Source organism: Paroedura picta, chromosome 8 (assembly GCF_049243985.1).
Source record: "Paroedura picta isolate Pp20150507F chromosome 8, Ppicta_v3.0, whole genome shotgun sequence".
In the NCBI taxonomy this organism is placed as follows: domain Eukaryota; kingdom Metazoa; phylum Chordata; class Lepidosauria; order Squamata; family Gekkonidae; genus Paroedura; species Paroedura picta.
Window position 1 is genome coordinate 56,608,450 of NC_135376.1, and position 11,974 is coordinate 56,620,423.

An 11,974-nucleotide genomic window follows, 5' to 3' on the forward strand; every position below is an offset into this window, starting at 1 on the left:
CCTGCCAGAGTTCCATGCTGATAGCACTGTCCAGCTGCACGAGCCTGGTTTCCAAATGCATTGACTGACTCTCTGGATTATTGAGGTTGATGGCTGTACTCTGATTGTGATGTCGCTGAATCTGACCCAAATGCATTCTCAGATTGTCACAGAGTTTGCGAAATTCAGCCTTACGAGTGTATTGCAAACAGAACTTGAAAGCTGCAAGAATTATCCCAAATAGTAAATGTTTTAATTGTCGAAAAGACAGCTTGACCTGCTAAAACCAAGCATGTACTACTTTTGAAGAAGTAATGAAAAAGTATGCATTATTAAAATGGGAATGTTCTTTTTCTAAAAAATAAGTTCTGATTTCTTTTAAAGTTCTGGTTCACAAACCTCCAAATGAATTAAATTAGATACATTAATTAAGCCACACTTCAAACATTCAAAACTTTAAAACCTCTACTTTTAAAGACGCCACATATGTTTAGCTACAATTCCAATTTTACCTTGTTGTGCAATATCATGGTAGAGGCGCTCCACTCTAGAATTGTTTCTGAGAAGATCCAGGCATTGCCTGTATGACTCCCATAGAAATTTAACCCAGGGTGTCAAAAGTAGCCGATCAGTACGATCTTGGGTGTCTTCACCACTTACAGCACTTAGGAGAACACTAGTTAAGAAACAAAAAGAATATTTTATGCCATACAATCAATTTCTCTTGCTTTTCAAGATGTGGATAGGGCAGCACAATGCAGTTACGCTACATCATGTTTTACACACATCTTTCAGAGTTACAGAGATGTAAAAATTGTTTTAGGCAGGCCTGATATGGACTTTACAGCAAATGGTAGAGAATGTCAGAACTCACTCTGTTAATGTTTTTCTTTTGTGGAACCTGAGGAAACAACTTAGCTCACCAACCTTTTCTCAACAAGCACACTTTTTCATCAAGACAAAAATAAAAGTCACAGCACAGTTTCCTACCTCTCTGGAGTCTGAATATTATCCAGATCTTCTATATCTAGCACCATCTGTTGAGATTCTTCTTTGGCAGCTTCAGTTTTTTCTTCTGCTAGTTTTAAATAGGCTCGAACTACATCTTCCAAGGATTTGATGTTCACCTGCATCAACAATGGAATCGTTAAACTAGTTTTGCCTAAACATGACCATCAGTATTTTAATTAGGAAACTCAAAATACAGTAGTAAAATGCAGCAATAGAACTGGATGCAAATGTGCTATTGCTTCTATTATTCAGATATCCTAAGAAGCCTACTGTTATTAAGAATAAATCATTTACTGAATTATTTGCTAATCATGGGTAATTCTATCAGATTAGGTAACAAGGCAGAAGCAAATATTGTTGGAAGATTTAGGCTAGGAATACAAAATGAAGCAGAATAACAATTTGTATAATTCTGTGAGGAAAACAGTTTGTTCACTACGAACATGTTTCAGACAACCTAACAGGCAATTGTATACTATAGGTGTACATCATTCAATGGCCAATGCAGTCATCAAATAGATTACATAACTGGAAGAAGCTCTGTCCTCTATGCTAAAACAAGATCAAGAGCTTACTGTTGAGCAAGACATGAATTGTTGATAATGAAAATTAAAAATAAAGCTGAAGAAAAGCATCCAAATATTCACAGTGCCAAAATACAATCTAAACAACATTTCTGAAGAGCTTAAAGACCCTGTGATGGCATACATACTAAATTCAGTCACTATACCAGAAGACTAGAGAGTAGCAAATGTTACATTAATTTTTAAAAGGGGATCCAGAAGGGAATCAGGAAGTTACAGTCTAGTCAGCTTAACACCCCAGGAAAATTAGTAGCAATTGTAATCAAGGATTGTAATCAAAAATAAAATTCCTAGGCTCACAGAGGGACAAAGCCTGCTGAGGGAAAAATTTTGGAGTTCCTTGAGAAAATGACCAAGCACGTAGACCAGGGGTAGTCAAACTGCGGCCCTCCAGATGTCCATGGACTACAATTCCCAGAAGCCCCTGCCAGCATTCGCTGGCAGGGGCTTCTGGGAATTGTAGTCCATGGACATCTGAAGGGCCGCAGTTTGACTACCCCTGACGTAGACAATGGTGAACTCGTAAACATTCTACACCTGGACTTTCAAAAGGCTTTTGACAAGGTACCTCACCAAAGACTCCAGAGCAAATGTAACAGTCATGGAAAAAGAGGATGGGTTCTCTTATGAATTAAAAATAGGTTAAATGACAGGAAGCAAAGAGGCATAATCAATAAGACAGTTTTCATATCCCAGGGAAGTACGGAGTGGAATCCCACAAGGACTGGGTTTGAAAGGCTCCTACTATTATATTCATAAGTAATTTGGGCCTAGGGTGAGTAGTGAGGTGGCCAAGTTCGCAGATGACGCAAAATTATTCAGGATGGTGAAAACCAAGGATGACTGTAGGTGAGTAGATGACAAGGTGGCAAATGAAATTCAATGTTGGTAAGTGTAAGGTGATGCACAATGGGACAAAAGATATCAACTTCAAGTAACAGTCTGAACTTGCTGAGACTGAGGGGGAAAAGATCTTAGGGCCATGGTGGAGAGCTCAGTGAAAGTGTCAACTCGTGTGCTCCAGCACTGATTATTAGGGGATTGTGAATAAAACAGCCAATATTGTATTGCCCCTATATAGATCTATGGTGCAGTCTCATTTGGAATACTGTGCACAATTCGGGCCACCGTATCTCCAAAAGGACATCACAGAGCTGGAAAGAGTATAGAAGAGGGCAACCAAGATTAGGGGGTTGGAGTACCTTCCCTATGAGGAAAGGCTAAGAGTCTGGGACTTTTATGTTTGGAAAAGAAAAGACTAAGAAGTGAACTTCTTAGTTTAGCAAAGAGACAAAGGACAACAATAGAGGTTTATAAAATTATTGAAGCAGTGGAACAGCTGACAAAAAGACATTTCTCTTACTCTACCAAAATACTAAAACTTGAAGACATTCAATGAAACTGGTGGGCAATAGTTTCAGGACTGACAAAAGAAAACACTACTTTGCACAGAGTGATTAAAATGTGATTAAAATGTGGAATTCTCTGCCAGAGGATGTAGTGATGGCCTCAGGAAAAAACAGCTTTTAAAAGGATTTAAAAGATTACAGAGATTCATGTAGGCTATCAATATAGCTACTAGTCATGGTGGAACTTCCACATTATGAACCACTAAGACTTTGAATGCCAGAACCAGGAGACAACATCAGGGCAGGGCCTTGGCCCTGTTGCTAGTGGTCCAGAGGAACTGGTTGGCCATTGTGAGAGACAGGATGCTAAACAAGATTGACTATTGCTCTGATGCAGCAGGGCTCTTCTTATGTGCTTCTGTTCGTAAAAAAGAGATTTTCATTACTAAGTTCAAGCAAACAGGGAGAACTACAAGTTGAAATAAGATGTATTATCAAGGAAGAATGCAAAAGACCATTCTTATAGCCAAAATAAATGAAAAGCCTCAATGGATGACTGACGAAACTCGGCGAAGCTCTGTCTTTAAAGCATGCTGCACCTGTTCATCCAAACTTTTTGTTATTCCATCTCCACAGCTCTTCTCTCTTATACCTATCGACTTCCCAAAGTCTGTTAAGGGTGTTTATTTTGGCCAGACTAAATGCTCATTCCTTAGCAGTTATAAAGGGTAGGTTCATGTGTTTACCTTATTCAGAATGAATCTGCCCCTGTACCTTAGGTAAGATTAATGCAATAGCACATATCCTTCTGAATTGTCCTTTGTATGCTAATCTGATGCGGCATTTTATTTTACCACATTTGCAAGTTCATTTGGACATTTATCCCTGCAACTTATTTACATTCTGATAGGGATCCAGAAAGAATTCTAGCAGTTGAAAATATTTTAATCCTTTTGTCTATTGGGTGATGTGTTTAACAACAACTATCCCCATGTGATATGCAAGCTTGCTGGGTGACCTTGGGCCAATTATAGTTCCCTAGCCAAACCTATCTCATAGGGTTGGTTGTGAGGATAAAATGGAGAGAAGGAAATTATCTAAGCCACTTTATGTATAAATTAATTAAAGTAATAGAAGAGAACAAAAAAGAAAAGAACAAGATTCATTTGAAATGTGGTAGGAGGAGTTTTATGAATACGAAAAAGACAAGACATTTGGTTCTAGGTAAAATCAATCCTGAACTCTCTTTAGAAGCTAAAATGACTAAACACAGGCTATCATACTGTGGGGACATTATGAAGAGACAAGAATAATTGAAAAAGACAATAACACAAGGAAAAGTTGAAAACAGCAGGAATAGAGGAAGACCCAACATTAAATACATTGATTCAATCAAGGAAGTCACAGTGTTTAATTAGCAAAACCCAAGCAAGACTGTTAACGATAGTGCATTTGGGTTGTCACTGATCACAGGTTGCCATAGCTCAGAAGTGACTTGACAGCCCTTAAAGCAGTAGTCAACCTGTGGTCCTCCAGATGTCCATGGACTACAATTCCCATGAGCCCCTGCCAGCATTTGCTGGCAGGGGCTCATGGAAATTGTAGTCCATGGACATCTAGAGGACCACAGGTTGACTACCCCTGCCTTAAAGCACACATATTTGTTTAACATGTCTGATCAGCTTGAGGTGTTTTACAGACAAATCTCATATTCAATAAAGCGGTGGTCCACAACCACCGGGCCGCGGCTCCCTCTCCCTGCGCCCCCCACAGTAAGAAACTTCCCAGGCTGCAAGCAAATTGGCTACAAAAGCATCCGATTAGCTTGCAGCCCGGCGAGCTTCTTTTTGGGGGGGGAGGGAGCAGGGCTGCGCATGTGCCATGCACGGACGTAAACGCGCATGTGCGGCACTACCACACATGAGCATTTGCAGCCGCACATGTGCGGCATGCGCAGCCGGGCGATTGCCCTCCCCACTGCAGGCGATCCGCAGCCTTAAAAAGTTTGCGGACCACTGTAATAAAAGACCAACATGTACATTTCTTCATAGCATCTACAGATTCTGATCTTATTAACCTCCATTTGTTAAAAGTATTTTTCAAGTTCCTTACCTGCTGACAGATATTCTTGTATTGATATAACCCTTCTTTTGCCAGGTGGCTTTTGCGAAGATCCACACATAGTTCCAGGTATTTCAGCATAATCGGCTCGTGGATCTTTTGCCATGTTCGGTGTTTTTTACTTTTCATAACATCATAGAGAACATCAAGGGCAGGTTGCTTCTTCCCAACCTCAAGAAATTCTGGGGAGGGGAGGGAGGGAAAAAAACTCTGATCAAAGCCAGCTACAAATATTTGAAGTATTATTTATTTACTTCATGTATCCCTCATTTTCCTCTCCAATAAGTACCAGAGTGCTTCACAATATTCTTTCCTTGTGTATGGTAGGTTAGGACAATACAAAAATATACTCTGACATTTAAAAACATTATAATTGAGAGGGCTGCTATGATCAAATTAGGGACACCCATCTGCTTAATGCAAAGTAAGCATCACCTCTAGAAAGCCAGGATGAAAACCTTTTGGAAACTGGAGTTTATTCTTTGAATTATATTGATAGGTCACAAACCTTTACAAACTTCCACAAATATCGGCAAGGTTGCAAAAAGAAGTCATAATTCAGCTTTGCAGAGAACTCCAGAGAGGGGCCACAAGCCTTTCCACTCCTGTCTTAATGGACTTGGCCACAAGCTAGGAAAACAGCTGCTTCCATTGCTCTCCTTCCCCCCACTCCCGAGCATGAGTGAATTCTCTTGTGGTTTCTGTGTCCAGGAGGGGTGGAGCCTGCATGCCTACTCATGCTTTAAACAATCTTCTGTCTCGACCTCCTCGAGCTTGCCTGTTAACCCAGGTGGTGATGTCACAACCAGGTACATGTCACTTCCAAGAGGCATGACAGGGGGCTCCATGAATCCTGAAAAATTATTTCAGGGGCTCCTCCACAGGCAAAAGATTGAAAAAGGCTGCTCTATGGAATGGACAGATACCCATGCCCCTGGCCTAACAACTCCTTTCTCCCCTCGTGCTCATAAGTGTTCCTTCCATGGAAGTTGTGCTCTGAGCTTCACTGTACCTTGCTTTGCAGCTTCAGAACTGAAATTATTATTATTATTTATTTTTAGATTTATTTCCCGCCTCTCCCGACAGGCTCGAGGCGGGTCACAACAACTAACCCCATTAAAATTCCCATTAAAACATCAATCTACTAACATGACAGCTAAAAATCCCATCCCTTCCCCAATTATCAAAGAGGTGAAGAGGAAAGGATAGGGGAGTAGCGTACACTCCGACTCCTGGGGGGGGAGCGATGTCCCTGATTCGCTGACCCCAGCCTCAACCATAGACCTGGTGGAAGAGCTCCGTTTTACAGGCCCTGCGGAAAGCTGACAAATCCCACAGGGCCTGCAGATCACCCAGGAGCTCATTCCGCCAGGTAGGGGCCAGGACCGAAAAGGCCCTGGCCCAGGTCGAGGCTAGGCGCGCTTCCTTTGGGCCGGAGACGACCAACAGGTTCTCACCTGCAGAGTGTAAGGCCCTGCGGGGGGCATAGAGGCTTAAGTAGACTAACTACAGTTTAGCATTTAACCTTCCTCAAGAATAGGATTTTGTGGGACATTCTGGGATGTTTGAAAGGGGAAAGACAGGAAACTCACACTGTCCTGGTGGAAATCCTTGCATTGTACAGAGAGTCTAGTCTGGACCCAAGCCATTTAGAGGATTTCAAATTCAAAGTATGTGGCTATGGACAGTTGAAAATCCATTCTGTAAATGAATGATTCTGTAGAAATACTTGTTCCCAATTAACACATTCATACTTTCAATGAGGGAAAGCACACAATGAGCACACTGAGCTTTATTTCTTTCCACACTACCTATTTTGGGAGTATGCCATCATCTGTAGCCTCATTTCAGACAAAGTCTCAAACATTCAAAAGATGATCAATTCTAAATAGATCAAACTGCCAGACAGAAAACTGAGGGAAAGAATCTTTCATCTTAGGGAGACTGAAGAAACTAACAGTATTTTGGAAACACAACGCAAGTATTATGAAATTGTTTTAAGTGAGCTTGGGCTTTAATTATAAACACAAAGGCTGCAATAGAGCTGTTACTTATTTATTTGGCATGTTTTGCAAAATGAGCAAGGAATTTGTTTTATGCTGTTTAAGCTGTTCTTAGGGGTTTGGTTTATTTTTTGTTAATCACTGACATATTTTTTTCTCTTCTTTTTGAACCTGTGCTCACTTTTTAAAAAAAACCTGTCAGAGCCAAATGTTAAATTTAGTAGATCTGCACCCAAAGGGCACCTCCAAGTGCCCCTGCAGCCACAATAGTCTACATGTGCTAGTTTGCATCTCATCAAGGGGATTCATTTCTTCACTCAACAATCCTGCCCCACTAATTCCAGGGCCCAAGACGACTCTGAGATCTAGACGGAAAACTGCATCTGACTCTAGCCTGACAAATCTCAAGTCATAATTAATTTAAGAGTTGAACAACTTCTCCTTCTTGAATAACCTGCTTTTCTTCCTTCACTTTTTATAACAACATTCCTTGGAAGGGAATTAAATCAGACATCTTGCTGGTTCAAAGACAATTTTTTCTACATTTTTGGTTTTTGATCAGAAAATGTAAATGTTGTTCAGTGACTTGGCTATTTATAAAAATGTAGTTGTTTGTTTGGTATAAAAGAAAACAGTCAAAATGTGAAAGGACAGCACTATCAAAGATTATAAAATAAGCAGAAGTAGGATTCATATGCTTTCTAACACTTTCATGACTACTCTTTCTATACCCTTATTTATTTTTATTACTGGTACTTATTTTTAAAGTGTATTTCTATCCATGATTCAATAACAGTCTCTTTTCTAGTTCTCTGTGACTTCCTGGAGAAATCCCAAATACTGACTTACAACCTTTTCTATTCCTCTTTATGTATTTCAATGGGTACAGAATTTGCTGCACTCCTGGACTAATATGAAAAGCCTCAGGGCAACTGGAGGAGTCCATACTACCGCACCTGTCCATGCTAGCAGTGCCTCAATTTCCAGGAAAGTCACAGCTGGCAAGGTTTAGAAACTGTAAGGTGAAGTTCTCTCACAGCACAATGAGAAAACTTCATACACTGCAAAACATAAGGAGATTGAAGGCCTGCCCAAAGTTCTTGAGATCTCCCTACATTGTGATGTGTTCATTGCTCCTGCTTTCCATGTATTGTGAAGTGAAAGATGGAACAATTACCAAGGCCTCCAGTGACCAGAGATGTACATTCCTGTTAAAATAGTCACTTAATGATGCAATCAAGAGATTATAGGTTCCCCAGTCACTATAATGCAATTACAGATTCCAAAACAAGGTCAAGATCCTTGTTATCAAATGTTCACAATTTAAAAAAGAATAGTTTCAGGTTGCTAGCTGTGTTAGCCCATACTAGAATACAATTTAAGTTCACCTTCAAGACCAACACATTTTTTCCTGAGTATAAGCTTTCATGAATCTAAGTTGATGAAGCCTGACTCATGAATGCTTACACTCCAGAAATGCTGTATATCTTAGGGACCGCCTCTCCGAATGCGCCCCCTGAACAGCATGTGGCTCAGCCAGCTCCAACTTATTGGTGGTTCCCAGCTCCAGAGATGTGTGCCTAGCTTCAACCAGAGCTGGGGCCTTTTCAGCTCTGGCTCAGGCCTGGTGGAATGAGTTGCCAAGAGATCCAGGCCATTTCAGAACGGTGAAAAAGTTCTGAAGGGACAGTAAAACAGCACTCTTCCACTTATGGCTGAGGACATAGCTAATATTTTTGACATCTCAATGAGCCCCCTGCCCTCTCGGCCCCCAGCATCTTAAGCCTGGGTATCCAAAACTGATATGCACCCATGCCCCAATGACAGAGCATGTTTGTTTTAACCAATATGGTTTTAAATTAAAATGGTCTATACCTTTGTATGGAATTTTAAACTGCTGTTAGCCACCTGAGACTGTTGCTAGAGAAAGGCAGCTTATAAATATAAAAATAAAATAAAGTGTTACTGGATTATTTATTTATTAATTCATTCAATTTATATACCACCCCTTACTGTGATGTCTGAGGGCAGTGACTAGAAGATTCCTTGCAGTTACAAATTATTTATTAAGTGTATGATTAGTTTCCTTTCATGAAACTACCCTGTTTTCATAAAGTATTGGGTGGGAGAGTTTTTACAATACCCAACACTGCTACTTAAAGCTTGTTCTTAACAGCAATTATATGAGTGTCTTATATTGCTGGTACCTTAGTATACTCAGCCAGAGTAAGCAAAATGTGTGAAGTCTACCAGCTGTTCACTTACCAAATACTGGTTTAAAGCTACATAGGCTATCCCCAAACTTTGTTCTACTTATCTTCAAATTTTCAAGAGCACTAGTACATTTTCCAGTTGTATAAACAGCTCTTTAAACAACTCCCCTCTCTCGTAGGCAGTTGCCAAACAATAAAAGCCTACTCACTCAGCTATACTATGCTGTTTCACACACCTCATGGGAAATATACCCACTCCTCCTCAAAGCTGTCCACTACTTGACGACACCTAATAGTTTTTTTTTTAAGCAATCATTTAAATGGAATATTTATCGGGGTCACCACCACAAGGATGTGTATGTGGGACCAAATTCTCAAACATCTTTTTTATAAAACGGGTCGCGGGAGCGGAGTGGCCGAGGAAGCAGCCGACCTTCCTTCCGATCGGCAGTGTACAGCAGCAGCAGCACGCACAACTGGCCGCCATCCCTGACAAACGTTGCAGGCGTCTTTATTGGAGCACAAGTGGGGAACCCAGGCACATGGATCGCCTTCCCCCGGGCTCCCCGCAGCCACGGGGCACAGGAGGGCCTCGGCTCGAACGGCAGAGGCGCCAGGACGGTCGGCCCCCACGCAGGCCTGGCCTCGTAGCGAGGAGCAGCCGGGGGCTTTCCCCGCCAGGCGGATCCAGGCCACAGCCTCGCCTCTCCGCCACACAGGGAGCGGCGCGGCGCCGCACTAATGGGCCTAGGCCTCAGCCTCCATGAGCTCAGCAGCACCCTGAAGCGCGGCCGGGCGGTCGGGCGGGGATCCCGGTCGAGATGAAGCGGAGGCGGCCTTCGCCAGGAGGCCGGCAGAGAGCCGCACTCACCGTTCGCCCGCTTCAGGGCGTTCTCGGGCCGCTGGAAATAGACCGGCATGATGGCGACGGCTTCTCCTCACGCGGCAGGCGAGCCCAAGGAGCGCCCAGCCAGGCAGGAAGCGAGGCCGGAGAGGGAGGGCGTCACGTGGTCCCCCACGCACTAACGTGTGCGGAAGTGAGGCGGCCTCCTCGGGCTCCGGCGAGACCTCGTCGTTTGGAAGAGCGCATGCGCGGCAACCTCCGCTTGGCGCTGCTCTTTGACCTCCGCGCAATAATTTGCGCGGCGTTAAGCGTTGCGCGGTTTGGAACTCGCTATTATCCCTGAAGTATTCTGGCTGTGGACGCTGCTGATTGGTCTTTTGGCCCGGCTCTCTGAAGTCTATATATATATATATAGACCTTAGTATACATACACACACCCTTTTAATGTAAAGTATAAATCACATTGAAACTAAAATGTTAACAAGATGGCTTATCATACAGCTTGTTATTAGTAGTGAAGCCACAGGCCGTATAACAACCAGAAAAACAAACATAAACATCCAGCAGCATGTTTTGGTGTAAGTCATTTCCCCTTGCTAGGAATATTAGGTCTACATAATTAAATCAGAGTCCAGTAGCACCTTTAAGACCAACAAAGATTTATTCAGGGCATGAGCTTTTGAGTGCAAGCACTCTTCCTCACTATGAACTCCTTACCTGTCTAACATAGACCCAAAGGCAATTTAGGATGTCTCCCAACCCAGAACTGATCAGACAGACCAATTTAGCTGTAATAAGGTGACTATTTCATGGGATATGTAAACTCTGTGACTGATTCCAGCAGAATTTTCAGCACCTTCACCAGACTTTAATCCCCAGGATTCTTTGGTACCAGTCATGATCAAGGCATTTTTAGCATTCACTTGCTTCTTGAATTTTGGAGATAAAATATCCACAGCCTTTAGTGAAGTAGGGAAAAACTCACCTGCTGACTAACAAAGCACTGAGCTCGCTCACAGACAGGCACATCCCAGCTGTACATCTGTGACAAGGCTACAGACATAGACACAGGCTTTCTGAACAGGGAAATCTCTCCCTGCAACCATGGAGGGTGCAAACTCTTCGCATTGTTTGAAAAATGATACCCAATAGACTCAAAATCCCAAAGCACCTGCAGGTTGGATAAGGTTAGGAGTCCCTTCTGTTGTGTTATGTAGATCTATTCCTGTGCATTGAAAAAAAGTTTTCTATTGAAAAATGGGATTCTTCTGCTTCCTAGGGAACAATTTAGAAATCCTCAGTACAACCCTCAAAATCTCCCCTTCCAGGATTCTCTGACCTCTCAGACTTGAGCAGCCACCATGACAGCTGCTCTCAGTATTCCAACTTTTTCAGGTGGCGTCAGGTCATTTTTTGGAGGTCCCCCACCTTGGTTAATTTATAGAGACTAACTGTGAGCAGCCAGGTATAGTGATTATCAGCGAATGTGTCTATTTACTGGGAGGAACTGAGCAGTTTCTGACAACATGCCAGATAATTATCACCTTTTTGTATTGAGGCCAGGGAGGAGCCTGAAGTGAAATGCTTTATAATCCTGTGAGGTAATAATGCAATGTCTTTTATCTTCTCTCGCTCCAGCACTGGCTTGGTTGATGGGCTTCTAGTAGACAAGCTTGCTTCTGTCTTGGAGAAAGGCAAATCTAGCCAATGGTATAGTCAGACTTCCCCACGCCCCTAGCAGGCTGCAGCCAGAATGCCGCCAAAAAATGTCGGCCGCCCTAAGCGTAATGGAGCGCTGTCATCTCTTTGCAGGGTGCTTCAGCCCTATGCTACAGACAGGCGGGTCAGCAGCTACCGCTGTAGGTGTCAA

At 42.5% G+C, this 11,974-nt stretch overlaps 1 protein-coding gene across 1 annotated transcript in view; it reads right to left on the bottom strand.

The window, feature by feature from the left end:
* The window catches only part of EIF3A (eukaryotic translation initiation factor 3 subunit A), a 40,398-nt gene extending 30,083 nt beyond the window's left edge, over window positions 1-10,315 (bottom strand). The window contains exons 1-5 of the mRNA XM_077349906.1: window positions 10,132-10,315; window positions 5,036-5,226; window positions 970-1,106; window positions 492-655; window positions 2-201 (exon numbers count right to left, since the gene is read on the bottom strand). Coding sequence (XP_077206021.1) covers window positions 2-201; window positions 492-655; window positions 970-1,106; window positions 5,036-5,226; window positions 10,132-10,180 — 741 coding nt within the window. The 5' untranslated portion in view covers window positions 10,181-10,315. The remainder of the gene's footprint in view (window position 1; window positions 202-491; window positions 656-969; window positions 1,107-5,035; window positions 5,227-10,131) is intronic.
* Between the last annotated feature and the right edge of the window lie 1,659 nt (window positions 10,316-11,974).